This window comes from Lathamus discolor, chromosome 6, assembly GCF_037157495.1.
Source record: "Lathamus discolor isolate bLatDis1 chromosome 6, bLatDis1.hap1, whole genome shotgun sequence".
Classification (NCBI taxonomy): Eukaryota; Metazoa; Chordata; class Aves; order Psittaciformes; family Psittacidae; genus Lathamus; species Lathamus discolor.
The window spans coordinates 15,055,252-15,075,028 of record NC_088889.1 but is presented as its reverse complement, the minus strand read 5'-3'; the positions used below and the strand labels follow the sequence as shown (position 1 = coordinate 15,075,028).

The following is a 19,777-nucleotide window of genomic DNA, read 5'->3' as shown; positions in this document are numbered from 1 at the left end:
ATTTAAATAATCCTGTAACTAATCTAACAAGCAGCTTTTTAGCACTAGCTGAAAGAATTAAGTCTTGATGTGTGCAAAATCGGTAGCTGCTATTAATTCAGCACACGACTATTTCATTAAATAATCAGTACTGCTGAACTTACATAAAACAAGGTGAGGTTTTTAGAGGTATTTTGTCTCAAATTGATCTCAAAGTGTCAGCCTCAAAATAATTCAGATATAATAAGGTTTATAGCAAGGTAAAGAGTTAAATAACCGTTATATCACTGCTGTTGCTCCATGGCCAGTAGTAGCGCACAGTGAAGTTCATAAAGCACATTTCTACAAGCATGACCATAATATAGACTGAGAACAAGGTAAGTTGTAGCAAACTTTTTCTTTACTAAAGTCTCTTGTTATAAATTACACAAATAACTTTATAAACAAATCCCCCCCAGCTTGCATTTTGTTTAAAGTAATAACTTTATATCATACAAATAAAGAAATTTCAAGTATGAAAAGTGCATTATTGCAATAATACCTCTTTGCAAGTCCAAAAATCTTGGTTTAGAATAAAACTGTAAAGTGTAAAAAAGGAGTAAAACAATCAGTGCCATCTATTCATTCAAGAAGTCCAACATCTCAAAAATGATGCTTAGTGTGTTGCAGAGGCAGATTTACATCTGGAAGCAACATGTAATTGAAAGGAAGCTATGTGTGTGTGTGTGTGTGTGTGTTCATTGTTTTGCTTACAATTCTGTTTTCTTTTTCTCCTAGTTTTCTTCACCTTTCTTGGCAGGAATTCACAATGAAAACAGTGCTTGTCCTCAAATATCATCCATTCTGTGCTGCTGCCACATGCACGGTTCCAAGTTCTTCATCCTCTTCGTGCATTCGCTTTAAACTTCCTGCAAAAGGCAAGAGGAAGGAGGAGACATCTGAAAAAATCAGCTCTCACAATACGCAGCTATGAGGAAGACTACAGGGCAGCTGTTACTGTCTTCTGGCAGGGACTCTGCCCTTTGAAGACATTCTGCTTTTGGACAGCCAGATGCTGACAGCACTCTGCTTCCCTCACACTTCTCCACACGGAAAGGAAGTTTCCTAGAATCTGTCATTTCTTGCACTCCCTTTACATCTCCCCCAGACTCCACTTCCACTGACTTTCAGCAAGGGTTACTACTGGCACACCTCTATATGACTGAGAAAACAGCTTTTACATGCCCTCATCCCCCATTATCTGTTTAAAGACAACATAACGCTTTTCAGAGCGGCTGCCTTAATTTTAAGAGCAGCGATCACATCATGAACATTGGCTGCTTTCAACCTGTCACTCTTGATTCCTTCAGCACACTCAGGGTTTTTGAAGGACAGGGCCCTTCTTCAGCATGGCGTGGAAGTGCAGAAAACACCACAGGGAAGGAAGTTCAAACATAAGAAAACAGAATATGCATACTGCACACTGAAGTTTGAACATCGCTTACACACCAACTGCAGTCATCCCCTTCCCAAAAGTTGGAGATTCGCTGCTGCTGGAGGTTCACTTAGGGAGTACAAGAGTCACTTCACAACACCATGTAAGACAGGTGGCATCACACACAACATGCAGCTTCTGACCTGTAGTACCAGCTGGAACTGCGAGGGATCTCTCCAACTGCAGTGGTGACATCATCTGGATGGTTAATTTTGCTAGATAGATGGCTTCATATTCCTGGAAAAGTTTAATAATACACATTGCTATTAATTTAGCATAACGCTTTGTAAGGACAAGAAGGACTAATTCAGAGAGTTCACTAAGATGGTCTAGAGAGTAGCTTATAGTAAGGCAGAGATTTTACAGGAGAGTTATTTGCAGCTTTGATGTAAATAACAAAAACATCGGGAAAAAAAGAGCAAAAGAGAACCAAGTAAACTTTCACTAAAAAATAAAACCAAAACTTCTGTGAGAATGTTCAGAGAAATCGTTGCTCCCAGTGTAGACAGCGGAAACAAACCAGACTTAGAATACAGTAGCTTCAGAGATCTGTTACAAGGACAAACCACACAGGGCCTTCATGCTGCATTCTAGTGACCTGTCACACTTACAGTACTACACAATAACTCCTTCCAGGAGTTACTTTACAAAAAGCAAACCCCCAACCGAAAAACCCCTCAGGAGATACTCATCATCTTGAAGTAATAGCAGACACTGCAAACCTGTTTTAGCATACTGTCCTGATGCTTACCCAGCATTCACCCAACAGACTCCTTGACTATAATAAAGCAACTTTATGATACCGCTGTTTGCTGTTTCAGATTTGTGAATTTCATCACCTAGGAATGCCAGTGTCCGGACACCGATGCATACCACAGCATTTTCCCATGCGACCCAGCACTTTCCTTAGCCATCAATTAAGCTGTTTCAGAGCCTCTTAATCACTGCACAAACCAGGATTTTTATTTCTCCTCCCTTCCTGGATTTGCTTTGTCTTAAGATTAAGCGTAATGAAGTGGAGTACCCACTCATCTTCCTCCCAAGCTCTACTTTAGCTTCTGACATTTACTTGAAGCATACTTTTACAGTAAATGTTAAACCTAAGTAGAAACATCTGTTTTGCAGGAAAGTGATTCATCAAATGGTTTCTGAGTTCAGACCAGACAAAAAAAAAACCAAACCCTAAAAGGCACCTGAAGTTGATGGACAAATCCAGCATTCGGATTAATACAGAATCTTCTTTCTTGAACATAAGTAAATGCATCCCTTAAAAAGAGAAGGAGAGAGAAAATACTTTAGTGGAAACCGGACACTGACAGAAGTCTGTGTGGTTTCACGAGTCTTCCTGCCAATTACCAGTTCTTAGGAAATATACAGCCTCTAACTGTTCCTCAGAACCAGTTTATACAATTGAAGTTGTTTAGGCAGAAGTGTAAAATAATACTAGTTGTAAAAATATTATTTGCCCAGGCCTACCTACAGTAGTCAGCTTGCTGGCCTGTTCTCAACACACTAGTTAGAACAGCCTCTTGGGGCTATAGTTTTACAGCAAGGCATCAGCCTGCTTAGGCTGGTATCCTGTTTCCATTAACAGCAGGTACCTGCTTCTTGAAGAAAGGATGTAAACAGATCTACAATGAAGCGAAAGGGAATGATCTGCCCCATGTACAGTCTTCATTCAATCTCAGTAGCTGACTGGGTTATGCATTAATACACAACTGTTTACGTTCCCTCCAAAGTTACTATTCGCTTACACCACTTTTAAAACATTAATGCCTACAGATATATTAGGCCTCTTATAAGTATTAAGTGCTCTCTCACTCCAGCCTTTTCAGACAAATGGTTAACTATGTGACCATGCTCTGCTCTTACCTGTACTTCACCCCAAATGTTTCCATTATGTACGCAATAACTAAGGCAGCACTGAAAAGAAACAACGAAAAACATTAGTAAAAGATATTTCCATTGTTTAAAGAAAAAAAAAAAAAGAGTAAGCAGGATGGATGGTTTCCTACCTTCTAGAAATCCCTGCGTTTCCATGGACAAGAACTTTTCCTAAGAAGGAAAAAAACAAACAAACAACTTGTATAGACTGAACAAAATTCTTTGAAATGTAGGGTTTTTTTCCTCATTATGGAGAGCTACACAGAAGCAAGGTACGTCCTAAAAATAAGAGCGTCTTATTTCACTCTGGACTACTAACTACACTTTGTCCATTTACCACCTTGGGATAGAGAAGCACAGATCCCTGCCTCAGAGGATTCTGACTAGCAGAATCTGTATTCCAGGACCACAGTGCAGATTTTTAGCCCCGCATTAGCGAGGGGACAAAAAACTTCATGCACAGAACACAGTTGTGTTTAAAAGGGGGGAACCAACCCAAACCCCAGATACTCAAAGAGGTTGGTTTTCCACTAGGAGGCAAAGGAAAGAACACTTTGCTATGAACTTTGATAGCTCAAGTCAAGCACAATAAAACCACAAATATAAGAAAACCTAATACTTAAGAGCCTCTAATACAGATCACTAATTTTTAAAGCTTTAACAACGTATTAGTAAACAAAGGAAAAAAGTTAATGATTTTACCTCCACTTTGTAAACTTCCATCAATAAATTCTTTAGTCTACAAAAAAGAAAAAGACTCAAAGTTTCAGATTATTTTAGATGTTCCTGCTACTTGCACTTACATTTGGCAGAATTTTATCTGTCTTTATATACAGTGACAATAACGCACTCTTATACAGATCTGTTTACATAGACTTGGACACTACTTCAACTGGACATTATTTCTTTTGTACATTTAACTATCCATAAAATTGTCAGTGAAACAAAATGCATAAAGTTCCATTACTGTGCTTTTTACAATCATTATGTCACATGTCACTATCATAAAAAGTAACTTCCAAACATCTTTGCTGAACAGCTGGGGGGAAAAAAACCCAACCCAAATAACAAAACCACAAACAACCCCCCCACACACATCAGCAGCAATACAGCCTGGACCCCTAGGAACACACAGGTGTCAGTAGGGAAGTTCTACAATGGTATTTTCAGTTACAGAAGTAGGTCTAACCGATCTGTGAGACATGATGTAATGAGGTCTGTGGAATACTGCCAGCTTGAAACAGCTGATTATGAAAAGCAAAAGCTAAATAACTTATTGTAGGGAAAGCTCAGACTAGACTTAAAAATATACCAATACAGAGCTGCAAGATTTGCAAAGATGTTTGATTAAATGGCATTACACATTAGAAAAGCCATAAGCCATCAACTGATTTGGTGCCTTGTTCTGCAAAAACACGACCACTGGCCTCCCTGCATATGGCAGAGAGGAGCTTTGGTTGGTTGGTTTGGGAGGGGGAAGGACCAAAATGTTTTTGCTCTGTTGCAAACTAACCTAAAGATATAAAAGGTAAGGGGTTTATTCCATTTCCAAATGTTAGTATGTGATGGATCCTGTTTAATGTAAAGTTACTTTTTAACTCCTCTACAGTAAACATGCCTCAAGATGCTGTAAAACTTAATTACACTATCTAGTTCCTATTTTCTGTTGAACTTGGTCTGATATCCTGCTGAATTTGATGCAAGAGATATAAATACACTTGAGCTCAAAAAGTAAGTTTCCTACAGGCCAATATCTCCAGCATCCCCTCATGGACTTCTTTGTTTTGAGACCAGTCTTTTTAACTCCTCCCTTTTCCCCCTCCCCAAGACCATAATAAGATACAGCCCTTTGAACTCTGCCTCAGTGTATACTTGTAAAAAGAAGTTAATTACACTAAGGTCACGTAAGAGTTCTCAGCCCCTCCAGGAATCTCTGGCTGGGTATCCCAAATTTGAAACCAGTATTTTTTAGTTCAGAAAACTCTTACTGGGCAACTCCTTTCCCAATCCATTCACATGAACACACAAATACTTACCATGGGGAAAAATCGTATTATATTCTCAACTGGATTATCTGCAATATCCAAGACTAAATACCTACAATGAAAACAGTTGCTATGAGTACACAGTACCACTGAGTTGCTGCTACCAGTCCCTGTACAGCTGATTCCACCCCACTTTACTCAAACCTGCAGAAGGAAGCTAACACTACTCTCCTGGCTGTACTTTCTTGTCCGAGCTCTAGAATTTCTACAAGGAAGCAACCTCTGGAGCTGTCCTTATGAAAAAGGATGTGAGGAACCTGCTCTGACATCCCCTGACAAAAATCACATCTCAGAGGAGAAGAAATTTACAAGTGCCATGCTACAGACAAGTCTAAAAGCAGAGTACTACACACTCACATGCTCCCCATCAGTTCGTAAATATGGGTTCAGGGCTCTTTTCCAGGGCTCTAGGCAACTTTTCCAGAGGTACCATTCTGATTAAGTTACCTCAAACGTTTTCTTAGCAGGAGAAACCGTACTCACAACTAACAGCTTTAAAACTCAAGACAGTTAAAGAACCATAGAATGCTTTGGGTTGGAAAGGACCTTAAGATCATCTAGTTCCAAACCCCTCTGCCATAGGCAGGGATGCCTCACACTAGATCATGTCACCCAAGGCTCTGTCCAACCTGGCCTTGAACACCGCCAGGGATGGAGCATTCACAACTTCTTTGTGAACCCATTCCAGTGCCTCACCACCCTCACAGTAAAGAGCTTGGCAGGGGGGTTGGAACTAGATGATCTTGAGGTCCTTTCCAACCCTAATTATTCTATGATTCTATTATATCTAAGCTAAACTTCCCCTCAGCCTGACTTCATGCAGGAGGTGCTTCAGCCCCCCTATCATCCTTGTGGCCTCCTCTGGACTTACTCCAACAGCTCTACATCCCTTTTATGTTGGAGACACCAGAACTGCACACGGTACTCCAAGCTGGGTCTCACGTCTCTCAGTTACTGCAAGGTAATGGATACTTCTCATTTGCAGACTTGCCTATGTCTGGAGTTTATCAGGATGAATACACTTTATGGTCTGGATTTAAGAGTATGTCTACGCCTTAGCACATTTTTCAAAAGGTTTTGACAATGTGAAAATATTTGGAGAGAATACTAACACACAAAATCTTGATCATTTCTCACCTAAATAACTGTTGGAAGTTTGGTTTAATAAAGTTTGCTTCGATGTTTTGCCGTATGCATATTACATGGGTTATTCCATGTTTCTGAAGTATAGGTAGCTGTGGAAAAACAAAACCACACACTTATTTTTAAAATTATGGAATCCAGCTATTGCAGAGCAGTAGAAGAAAAGCTATGCCTAAATACACAACAGGGTTCAAGGAAAGCCAGAGCTGGTTGTCTAATATTCAAAGCATAGTGTGAAAAATGTATTTAGAAAAGACACGACACGACTATTAGGAGCTGCAAAAAAAAACGGCATTTGTGACAATGACAAAAAAAAAAACAGACAGTAAAGAAGGCATTCAATGAACTTGTCTTGGCCCACCTTTCACTTTGCCCGAAATGGCAAGTCCCTACACGATGTAGAAATTTACATCCAACACTGGATTCTTGCTGGAATCAGACCACTGAAAGTAAGATCATTTAAACTATGAGGTAAGTTTGCAGATACAAGCTTTGTCTTAGCAGTGCTTGACTTTATTGTAGATGCAATTCACCTTACTTTACTGTGTATGTGCAAGTTCCCACTCACACATACATGATTTATGCTGCAATGCTTTTGCGAAAGAGATTGCCTGATCAGGAACATGCATGTCTCAAACTATTCACCTTTTCCTAAGAAAAGTTATATTCAAGCTTGATTATAAGACTCAATTATAGCACAAAAAGGTCACTCATGAACACTAGCTGCAATTAGTATGCAAGTCACTTCAAATTGGCACTTCTGGTTTGTAAGGAGCAGGTAGAGCTGACTAGCTGAACTGAGAGAGCACACGTGAGTGTGTATGAACACATCCCGAACTTCGGGCCACATGAAAAGAATTTCATCAGGACTCTTTTTTAGGTTTTTTTTCTTCCTGAAGTAACCCTTTAGCTCACAACACTGTAAAGGAAAAGAGTCTAAGTGTCAACTGCCCAGCATGTGCCTGAGAGGGCATTTCAGTTTCACCCTGGAAAGCGGAGGCATTGACACCAGCCCCAGTCAGATAATCCCGCAGGCTAAAAGGCCCATTCCATGAACGTACCATGTATTACTTCTACTTTGGCATCCTTCATGTTCCAGTTCAGGATTGCAGCCAAATTTACACCATATAGATGAACACACAAACATATTGCCACAGTAACAAATCAAATCGCCACAGCAAAGTTTCCTTACGAGATACTGTTCTGAAAATCATACCTTGCTTTTCATAGCTGAAGAATACGGGCCTAAAAATAACCCAGGTAAAATTTCCTAGGAGGCAGAAGAACACAGACATTTAATACCAAGTCAAAATTATTTGAAATAATACATCACACTCGATTCAGACTATGGCCATGGAAAAGAGATTTACATATTAGTGAGATGTGTTATCAAGTGTCATTTGTAACAGGATAAGGTGAAAAAAAATCAGTTTCGCAAAATAAACGAAACGTGATCTTCCTGCAGTAGATCTTGGTTTGGAACAGGAATCAAGTCCTTTATATGGACAAAGTTCCAGTTTGATTACTGCATCTTACCCAGCCCCAGATCAAATGAAGGGAACTTTAAATTTGTATATAATCGCATCTTGTAATTAATTCCAAATTGCTCTCATGGTAAAAGATGCACACATGGTAAATCTGCTAGCTTTGTCCTAGTAGTAGGAAAACACACATTTTTAAACATTTATCGCCCCACCAATAGAGACATGTAGATCTGTAGAACTTATCTGTGCAATGATTTGGCTGACACTATGGTAGGAAAATCTTAATTGCTCATCCTACTTGAGAACACTTACTTGCAACCAAATTTAAGTTAAAAAGCAAAGCCAATATATTTTTAGCAGTCATCTCCTAAGAACATTCACAAAGTTAAAAATGTAGCATTTGGGGGATTCTGAAGGACAAAATTACTACGGTTTTTTTTAAGTCTTTGTACAGCAGAGATCCAAGCCCAGCTGCACTCTGAGTTAGCAATCCTCATCTCTTGCAAGGTGCTGCTTGGCACTTTACCCCTCAAGACTCATTCTGGTACCTGCTCCCTTGTAGGACACTTTCTTTTGCTCACTGAACACAACATGTTTTGTTACTGAAATGGTAAATGAAAGCGTGTCATACCTGCATCTCTCTCCTCATGGGATAGGTCCAATCCTTAAAAATAAAATAAAACATAACTACATATACACACAAGGGGAAAAACACATTCAGGCAGAGATCTGTACTGGCATGCTATAGAAATAACTTGGAATTTATTTTCTCAGACTGTACAAGCTACCTGCTACGCACCAGGCACGGTGCTTACGCTCAATGCTAATTCTCCACACAGATACCAGGAACACTCATGGGCAAGGAACACTGTTTTGAAAGCTAATATGTAGAAACCTCAAGCTCACTACATTATCAGTGAAGCAGCCGGTGCAGAACAGCCAGTGTTGTACATCCACACCTCAGCTTTCTGCTCAGAGGCTTCCCTCTGGAGTGGAGAGGTCAACAAAAAAAAAAAAAAGGAAAAAGGAAGAAAGCTTTAGAACATTCTGTACCAGCTGCATTTTGCCTGGCACATTTCTATCGCCACTGACAAAACAGTTAGAAGATAACACGTATAGCAGGTAACTCCCTTAGAGTCTACACTGCCCCACCCAGTACATTCAAACTAATTGCATTTTGAATATTCAGGATTAACAATTCTAGAAACTTACACTCTCCATGAGCACAGCAAGCCACTAAAGTGAATCTCCACTTTTCTCCAGCCCGGACAGTTACACTGGGAAGGATCCTTCCACAGTAAATGCATACACTCGTGTTCAGCCACAAGGGCATGATGCTCCTCATCAGTTAATTTATAGGTAACACATCACACCCTTCCATAGAACCTCAGACCCTCTCTCAGTCTGTGAGGGTTCACCACTTGGGAAACACATCAACTATTTACTATCCTCCAGCTCAATCTATCAGAACTGCCCAAAGCAAATGCCACGATCAACATCTCTATCCTTTGCTCCACTTCATAGAACTGCCAAAGCTGAACAGAAAAATGTTTAGGCAGGCTCTATTCCTGTCTTTCCTTCTTTCCAACTCCCACTGTCCTCTATTAACAGGCTCTTACTCATTCTCTGACCCTCACACACGAAGGAGTTGTATCTGAGATCACAGTTACCAGCTGGAGGGGGAAAAAAGATAAAAAGAAATAGGTAAAACATATCAAATCAAATGTATACATGTATTTACATAACTCTGTTGTTCACTCCACACACACCAGCAGCTAAGAAAAAACACTGCCCTATGTCACTCTTGCTATGTTCTCCTCAAACTATGAGAAAGTTAAAACTCTGAATACTCCACCTCTGAAACAAGCTCAGGATTCCACTAAAATAAACCTTAAACTGCAACACTGTCCACCCCAGCACCTGCAGTAGTACTGGTATTACACGTTAACCCTCTTTTTACTAAGACACTCAAGAAAAATCCAGTGCTTCCCCCAAACACAGGGAGGTTTTGCTAGCTCTTGGAGGTGGAATTAGAGAGGGGTTAGTGTCAGTAAAGATATTCTGGAAACCACCTGAATTGTGTCTGGGAAAGTATTTCTGAGAAAGCAAACAAACATTAAGCAACTCAAAGCAATTCTCTGACTACAACCTAAAATGGTAGCACAAGCAGAGAAATAAATGCACTGACAAGGCCTTTGAAAAAGATACAGAGATGCAGCTAAATTACTTCTGCATGTTTCAGCTGTAATAATAAAATCTCTTGATAGTAGAAATTAAAAAACCTGTGACAAAAGGACGACATTTACAGAACTGTATCCTTTGGGCACAGATACAGATATTTGGGCTGATCTAAGAGTGTTTAGTAGCATAACCCAGCTGTCTCGTTGCATATGCAAAAGCATCATTTGCTCATCAAAAAGCAAGAAAACCCCAGTTCTTCTCAAGTATAAAAGCAACAGTAAGAGTAATAAACTCTGAAAAGCTTCAGCTATGCTCCAGGAGTATTAAACACTTCAGTGGGTTTATTATGCTATTTGTAGAATTTAGAAGTCTTAATCTGGAGCATAATGACAACACAAATTCATCACCACTTTGGGGTAAGGAGACTTAGCATTACAAATATTTCTTTCAAATGCATCAGAAGCAGGAAATTGTGCTAGTCGCAACAGCTGTAAAATGTGCAAAGTAGGTAGGTGAGAACTTAGCAATATATAGTCCAAAGGAAAATCAACACCCAAAAGACAACAGATGCCACAGATGTTCTGAACAAGAAAAAAATGTTAGTATTGGCTGCAGACATTAGTCTTCGATGTTCATCAAGAAGCTTAAGAGATACAGTTTTCAGTGGGATTTAGTTTGCAAAATAGGTATCTGAAAGGTAATGTAGGAAGAAAACATTTAATCTGAAGCAAGTACACAAACTACTGAGAGTGACTCTGGTGATTTCCTGACAGCCCTTCAAGGTGTCTAAAACCAACAATGCAAGATTATTCCAATGCAAAATTATATAAAAATATATCTATGAATGTAAGCTCAGCCCAAGCATAGGTCTCATTTGAAGGAATTCATTCATCAATCATGTTTTCCACACTGTCTGAACCACCCATCAGACATTTGACAACTGAAAGGTTTTTTTTAAGAGGCCAAATACAAGATTTTTGCTAAGAAAACAACTGATGATGCCAGAGCTGGATAAAGTAACAGCAGACCTCGCTGCTAAGTACTTGGTAGGCTCTTCAGAACAAGCAACAACTTACCAGAAAACACCAAAACACCACCTTCAATTCTCACAAGACACAAAAGTAAAGAGAAAGAATGCAAAAATTAACCCCCACAATTCCAAAGTCTTTAAAACTCTGAAAAGAGGAGCCACTCACCTCTGACAGACCTTCCCAAGCTTGACTGTGATTCACTGATGGACAAGTTTAACAGACAGCTCAGCTGTTTTGCTGAGGGTGTTCACAGCACGTATCTGCTGTTTTGGATTCACACAAATAAAATGCCAGGGACTACGTAAAGCACTTCAACTACTGTCCCAAAATGGAGCGACTGGCAAGAGAAAATGGAGTGAAGAATGTTTCAAAGCCCTCCCTTCCCCATCTACAGCCAGCCTCTAGCTGAAATAAACTGAAGATAAGACTTGTATACATTACAAATTGCTTCTTGGTAACCAATATCTAAACTACAGAGAATTACTTTGCCAGCAATTATGGTTATTTGTTGGTATTTTGCCATAACTATACCTGTTCTTCTTTAGAAGAACAGTTTAATGGCAAAATACCCCTAATGTCTTACACTGACATGTGCGAATGCCTGTACATGTGGATTTCTCCCAAGTGACCTTGGCTAGGACTCAAAAATTCATAAAATGAATTTTATATTAGTTTCACATCCCTGACATTGAGACTTGTCTATGCTCAAGATCTGCACAAAAGCCATGACTGCTTTTTAAACACAGCATCGCAATGTACCTTGTGTAATCTGCACATGCCTCACCAGAAGCAGTGTAGTGAAATGGATATATGTGAAATTGCTTAACTGGTCCCTAACTGACAGTTGAAGTCTGAAGACTCATCTAATTCCCACATATAAAAGGTATGTTCTAGTCAGTATATCCCAGTTGGTCTCTGATGAAGCTCAGCTTTAGTTGGAAGGCAACCCGCAGTACTGCACTTTCATCATTATGGTTAAACTCCTGCTGCCTTATAATTAGTAGCCTGAAAACCACAGACTGTCCTAGATGAAGGAAGATGCTTTCAAAGATGCAGAAAAAAACCCACCAGTAAAATAAATCAGACCAGTAGTTTAAAGAAGGAGAATCCACTACTTTTTCTAGATTTTAGCTGCTGTCACTTATCTGTTCAGCATCCCTGGGCAGCAGGCACCATCTGCAGTAACTCTCCCCGCTTTCAAGTCTTGTTGAAAAGCTGCACACAACTCCCAGGAAAACCCTCCTAACTACACCAGGTTTCTGATCCTTTTCCAACACTCAAAACACCTCTCTTACTGCTGATTAACAGCATCACTTACCTCTCTGTACTGATTTCTCCTCCCATCACAATTCATCACAGTAACACCTCCCCGTGACTGATCCTTCCTTGTGTGCCTCAAAAATCTAGGGTTGTCAGAATCCTCTTGCCTAAATTTGTTTCCCTGTCTAGTGGAATATGCACGTAAGCTGTAACACTCAGTGTCTTTTCTCCAAACTTGATACAACACTCTTCCACAAGTTGCAAAATCAAGCTGAAGACAACTGTTACGGCAATGACAGCCACACATTCTACTGACCTGCTTCAATTCCTTCAGCTGCTCTGTCCAACTGATCTCTCAGCTCTAACTTTAACCACTCTGTATAGGAAATTAAAGTTCAGCTAAACAGTGTTCTAATCAGAACAGAGTGCATGTTGATATTAACTGCCAATACTGCTATCACCCCCCCTTAAGCAGGCTACAGCTTGGATTGTGGATGGGTCCCAATCTCTTAATGAATACCTTGATGCAAAAGCTTTATATGTAACTGAGGCAGTTTTAAGGCTAATTTACACAATTAAAAGAAATTGCATCTTGGTTCTGACAGTACTTTAGATAGCATGTTGGAAAATAAAAATATACTCACAGCTGACAGTCAAACAAAAGGGAGGGAGGGGACTTTATCATTAAAGACCTGCACAAAAGTAAAGCTTTTTGTAAAACAGAACAATTATCAAGCAAAATCATGAAATACTGAAGTATTCCACGTAACAGAGCACATTCATTTGCCATCTTCTAACAAGAAAACATAAAATGAAGTACTGAAAACACATTAAAGAAAAATACCTGAATATTACTGAAAACTGTCACATCTCTCACTGCAAAGCATGCTACTTTTAGAGCCTCAAAATGAACTACAAACAAGGGCAAGGTTTCGTTCCCACCCTTTCACAGCTGTTTAATCCTATGATACCATGCTCAGGAAATTATAATGCCCCCAAACTAACTGCTTTTTTAGCAAAGCTGGTTGTCAACCAAGTAAGCTCCCCGCTCCAGGTCACCACAGGTCAGTTAAGCATTGGGACAAAACTGGTGACAACGCTGGATGGTTGGCATTATGGGTAAAGTTGCTTTTAGCAAAGCCAGCTATTAGACAGGCTTTGCTGTAAACAGCAAGTCCCCCCTTGGTCAGAGATCCTGTTCCAGTCAGTCTCAAGAATGGTAAACATAGGCTGGGAAGCAGCGTTTAACAGTGCTTTCTGTTTATTTGTACAGAGTATTCAGATAATGGGAAGTTCTCATTGTACAGACATTTTTGATTTTGTAAATAGAAAGGAATACAAAAGCAGGAAGGTGGAGAGGAAAAACAATAGCAGGTGGGAATGACAGCACAGAGAGGAAGGAAGAAGCATACAACAGGAAAATAAAGGTTATTTTAGCAGAGAAACACAAGCCACAGAAAACAATAAAAGGTAGACTAAGGCAACTAAATGGAAAGCAGAAACATAATACAGATAAGAAACAAACATTTCTTATTTGTTCCATTCTGTAACGTCAGTCCAAACAGATACCACTACTAACATGTGAAATGCCAACTAGCACACAGGCTCATCAGCACTGTTAAGTGGTACTGTGTTTGATAACAATAAGAGAATCAATCTTTGTTGTTACTTTAGAACTGAGACATGATAGTGATCATCTGTTCTGATGGAACTCATTTAACTAACTACATACACACTCTTGCATAGTGCAATAATGTTTGCATGAACTCCTATATCATTACGTGTGAACTGAATTTATTTTACAGATTAATTTTTTTACAGTAAGGGTAGTAAAACACTAAAACAGATTTCTCAGAGGGGAGGCGGATGTGGCATCCCTGGAGAAATTCCAAGGCCAGGCTGCACGTCTTTCTGGGCAATCTGATCTAGATGAAGATTTCCCTGCTCACTGCAAGGGCTAGATGAGCTTTGAAGGTCCCTTCCAACCCAAACTATACTATGGTTCTATGATTATTAAAGTACAATAAAGCAGCAAAGGTGGAATTCTTCAGCTTCTTTGAAGCACACAGCCAACTGGCAGGACTGCCACACTTTTTGCATTTCTTTTCTTTTTCAAATAGACTTGCACAGAAGCCAAGACCCATATGATTTTTTTCTATTAACATTTCACCCCATTTGTACCTACTACAATAAAAGGTCTTGAGGATTCACTTTTTACAAAGAATCTGTAGAGTGGGCCCTAATGAACAAGTTTTACTGGTAAAGGAAAAAGTGGATTCAGATTATGAGAACTGTTTATAATGGAGGAAGTATCTTCTTTTTCATGCCTTTGTTTTTTAAACTACAGCCTAGTGAGCTGGGCTCCACTGAGGCAGCCAAGGAATGTGCAGGTCTCTTCGTAAACCTCATTTAGATTAAAAAAAATCTATACTTTAAGTCCCCAGTTCTACAAACTGCTCCAGTTGTGAGCCCCCTTCATGTCTGCGTGGATGCCTGTGTACTTCAATGGGCTTCCCACAGATACAAGTTCATCACAGCTCACAAGACTGCTCAACTTTAGCTGTCACAGTGCACTTCTTTTGATCTATGCAAAGTAGGCTGATAGTATCCCAGAGTACAAAATCTGTCACCTGATTTACATTTCCCAACGTAACGTCACATTTGTTGTAAAATTTCTTTTGCTCTATTATGTGGGCAGGTAAAATAAATATTCTAATACAGGCTTCCTACTTATTTTAAAGAGTCTGCAGAGGAGGAGAATCTCTATGTTTAAGGAGGTTATTTGCATTTCTTATTGTGTAAGAGTAAAAAAGCTTAAGAAATTTGTTCCACCTTTAGACGGACTGCACTACCACAGAGTTTTAAAAAGCAGTCAAAAATACATTAGCATTCAGACTAAATACAGCTGTCAAGAAATGTAAATTCCATCATGCACTAAAGAGAGCTCAGTTTTGACACATAATAAAAAGGCAAATATGATTGCTTAGTCAATAAGCTGATAATTCCATTACAAAAACCATGGAGAGTTTTAAAAACCATTCTAAATACATCACAAATACTAGTTTACTCAGCCTGCTTGCAAACAAGTATGCTCACATTCTAACAAAGAAACGAACTGGTAATTATTGCTGTGCTCTCAGTACATACACCCTAGCACTACTTTTCACTTTAGTTTACAATCCAATGGGAAAATAATTTCCAGTAAATTCTTTGAATTATTACAGTCCTTATTTACCATCTCTCACAAAGTGCTAAGATGTCTCAGCGCTAATATGCCAGCATGCACTCTTAATAACCCAACCACCTTTAACAGGTCTTTATCCATACATGCTTATATTGGGGGAAAGAAAAAATACACAGCACTTCTGAAATTTAAGAAAGTTTTGAGACCTTATCTTGGAAAGCATGCCAATTTTAGAAAAAGACATAAATCTAAGCTTAGATCACTATTACTTGTAAGACTTTGACATATTCAATATCATTAAACATGTAGTTTACAGACATTCGTGGCATATAGCAGATTTTTTTTTTCAGCTTTTCAAGAATGATGAGTTACATTTTTCACATCCAAAAATTGGAAGTAGAAAACACTCAGATGGAATAAGGACCTGTAAAAAGGCATTTGGCTTTTAACTGCCATAGACTCACCAGTGAAAGACGGAAGCTGGTTTATCCCAGACCTCATTAGCTCACCTTGCAGAACTGGACAACTCAGTGCACAACAGCGGGCTGGAGGAAGCACCACAGGCCAGCCAGCGCTGACACACTGAAGCGTGGCAAACCCTTGCCAGTAGCCGTGCTTGGCCTTTAATACACAGTTTCACCACCTGAATGAACTCCCCCCATGCCTCATAGTATATGTGTAGCTCAAAGTGGCACATGTGACTAAGAGTTCTCAGAAGAACCAACTTCTGCTCGGGCAGCTACTGAGGTGGTATCAGATTAGGAGTGCAAAGGTGGCACAACTCGCTCCAGCAGGGAAATACCACCAGCATCCAAAAAGTACCAATAGCCAAGTAGTTTAAAACACCAGCAACTCATAATGCTATGCATGGATTAGTGACATTGCAAACAACCTACAGGCCAGGAAACTGACCTTTTTATTTAGAGTATATGTCTGCAGTCTGCCTAAGTCAAGCCAGCTGTAGGCTGCTGTCACCCGTCACATAGCCTTGCCCACACACTTTTTCTTGTGTCAGCCAGGGAGCATGGAGTTGTGCAGTCAACCAGATCAGCTCACTGATTTGGCATTATTATTACTGTTATCATTTAAGCTGTCACATGGTTATTAGTGTCAGCAGGGAGGAGAGAGTGCGGGGTGGCAGTTAAGACTGCCTTACAATGACCACAAAGTTGCCCTTACTCTTGAGCAGCCTGTATCAGTAAGTAAACCAGGGACTCCCCAGGTTGTCTGCCCTCCCCTTCTTCCCCACAATATCTTGAATTCAAATCTACCAAGACACCATTAAACCATACATAACCAACTTCCTGAAATACTGCTAGAGAGTACTCCTCATTAGAGAGCCACCTCACTGCAACACACAACAGATGATCTTCAGCTTCCCATAAAGAACTACATTCTGTGGGCAGAATGACTTTATTTTCCTCAGTTTGCTTTTCCAAAGCATCTTCTTAAGGATTGGGCTGAAGGCTGAAGTCTCTTACACTTTGCTTAAGAGGTTAGCTCTACAAGAAAACTCTGACATTCCCCACTGGGTTTAACTTTCCTGCTTTCCCCAAAGACTCCAACTGTAGTGTATTTTGATTAAGTCAGACACAGATGTAAGGTGGTGGGAGAAAAATATCTTACGGTTTTGCTTAAAAAATAGTCCTTGAAATTCTCTGCTCTGGTCTTGCAGCCTGCAAAGGTCTCACATTTTATACATTATGCCACTGAGAGACAGAGCATGAAAAAAAGCTAAAAATAAAATCCACTCTGAACACTATTATAACTTCAGTTTTCACCAGCTAGGAGTTGTTAGACTGTCAGTGACTTCTGCTTTTAACTGCTTTAACAGCATATGCCTTTTCAGCCATTCTAGTTATAACAGGTTCCAAAAGCCATCCAGGCTGAGCTGACCATTTTCAGAATAACTGTCAATAATAGGATTGGTTTCTCCACAAACAAAAGATATTAAGAAAACCCCAAGTCCTAAACCTCACAGAGTGCTATATAATTTGTGTTCAGATACAAACCCATCACAGCTTTCTGAAAACAGCCAAGACAACTTACAAACACCTCCTTCCAAACACACTCTGGAGAAAATATTAAGTCTTAACAACAAAACTGGAAGTGACACAGTAACTTTCCATATTTCAGGTAACTTACCACAATGATAGCATTTAACAATAGCTTTCTTGAAACAGGAATTAACACTGATGTTTATGAAACACACAACCTATAGACCCCTGGAGAGCTCAGATGCTACCAAGTTCCCACATAAGCACTGCAACGTTTTGCATGAAGTACCTTACACTATCAAAGCGGGACACTCGGGGCTGTCTGTGACACATGAAAACACACCACCAGTATTCAGGGTCAGAACTGAGAAGCTAAGCCAAGTTCAGAAATCAGACACCACGCTGGTCCGACTCCTCTGACACAACACAGGGTGCAACTAAGTCTTGGCAGATATTGCCACCTGTCTTAGTTTGCAGAGAAGTCTTGCCTCTTGAAATGCCTTCCCAACAGACTCACCGGAGAGCCAAACTGTTTCTGGAGTACCCAAGAGTTCATGCACACCAACTGTTTGGAAGGGGGCATGCAGGTCCTCATTGCTAGTAGCTCATTACCTTTCTGCACGTACAGAGGCAAGCAGGCAGCCAGCAGCAGATGGAGGACAGGACTGGTGACCATACAAAGGGGGAGAGAACACGCAGTGGGAAGCAAAAGGGCGGCTAACAGCCAGGCCGTGCCGCGCTGAAGAACACACGAGGGGCCACTATCAGAGGGCAAAGGCCAAGGGAGCAGCGGCCAGCCGAGATGGCCCGGGGGTTCTGTGAAGGCTGGCACCCCCTCTTCAGCAGGCAGGGCTCGCCAAGAGCCCCGAGAGCAGGCAGGCGGCAGGGGAAGGGAGGGGAAGGCCGGATGCACCCCAAAGGGGACATGCAGGAGGGAAGAGGGTCTCTGAGGGAGCAAAGGGCAGCAGGCAGGACCAGGGGATGTGGTGGGTGATCCCGGGGGGTGGCACAGCGGCGGGCGGGCCGGTGTGACACCGGGACACGGCGGACAAGACGGACCGGCGCCTCCGTGGGGCCGCGCTCAGAGCTCAGCGGGGTCCCTGCGGCCGGGGGACGGCGAGCACGGCCCGGCGGGGCCCCACCGGCGGGAGACAGGGCCCCGCGGGGGCTCGGGAGCAGCCGTGCCACACGGGGCCGGGCGCGCACGAGGCCGGCGCGGCCGCGACTCTCTCGCAAGGCAAGGCTGAGCGGCAGCCGTTCGCAGCTCCCCCCTCCCCGCCGCTCACCTCAGAGTCCTCTTTGGCCTGCGGCAGCGCGGGGAAGGCCGGCTTGGCGAGCTCCATGGCCGGGCGCTCTCCGGGCGGGGCAGGACCGGGCAGGGCGGCTATTTGGGCAGCGGGCCCACAGGCTCCGGCGGAGCAACGGCAGGAGGAGGTGGAGGAGGCGGCGGCGCGCTCGGCCGCTCGCGCCCGGCCGCCATGCTGCCGCTGCTGCCGCCGCCGCCGCCGCTACTGCCGCCTCTTCCCCCCGCCGCCGCCGCCGCTCCCCCTCCCTCCCTTCCGCCCGCCCCCGGGCTCCGCTCCAGCGGCGCCCCCGCCCCGCCCCGCCCGCTCCGCCCACAACGGCCGCCGCACGCGGGGGCGGTGCCGCCAACGGCCCGAGGGGCGGGGCTCGGGGCCCTCGCTCCCTCCTGAGGGCCCGGCCCCCGGCGGCTCCACCGGCTCCTTCGTTAACCCCAACCGGGGCTCCGTGAGCAGCACCCCGCTCCTCACCACAGCTTGGCTGCGGCCATCGAGGCCCGGCTCCTCCGGTGGACGCGCAGGCCTGAAGCACCTCAGGCTCCCCGCTTCCAACGACGATCTTGCCCTGTCGGTGCTGGTCATCTGCTGCTCCTCGCACTACATGAAAACTATTCCGGTGAGCAGACACTCGCTTTATCGCCATCAGAAAGATGGTGGCTGCCTCAGATTTTAGCTGATGCCACAAACGGGGGCATCTTCAAACAGGTCCTGTTGAGCGCACAGACACCCTCTGACACACGAGTCCTGGGGCAGGAACCCACCTTTCCTCCTACCTTGAGCTCCCTCAGTCCCCCGCTCTGCTGGACTCTTAAGG

The 19,777-nt window shown here is 42.2% G+C and overlaps 1 protein-coding gene across 1 annotated transcript; it reads right to left on the bottom strand.

The window, feature by feature from the left end:
- Positions 1 to 357: 357 nt before the first annotated feature.
- STYX (serine/threonine/tyrosine interacting protein) lies at positions 358 to 19,162 on the bottom strand. Its single transcript, XM_065685035.1, has 11 exons — positions 18,949 to 19,162; positions 8,641 to 8,673; positions 7,742 to 7,795; positions 6,520 to 6,617; positions 5,374 to 5,434; positions 4,040 to 4,076; positions 3,469 to 3,508; positions 3,326 to 3,376; positions 2,647 to 2,719; positions 1,597 to 1,690; positions 358 to 887 (listed from the first exon to the last, which is right to left on the bottom strand). Exons 1-11 carry the CDS (start codon positions 19,003 to 19,005, stop codon positions 814 to 816), a joined length of 672 nt encoding a protein of 223 aa, XP_065541107.1. The 5' UTR covers positions 19,006 to 19,162; the 3' UTR covers positions 358 to 813.
- Between the last annotated feature and the right edge of the window lie 615 nt (positions 19,163 to 19,777).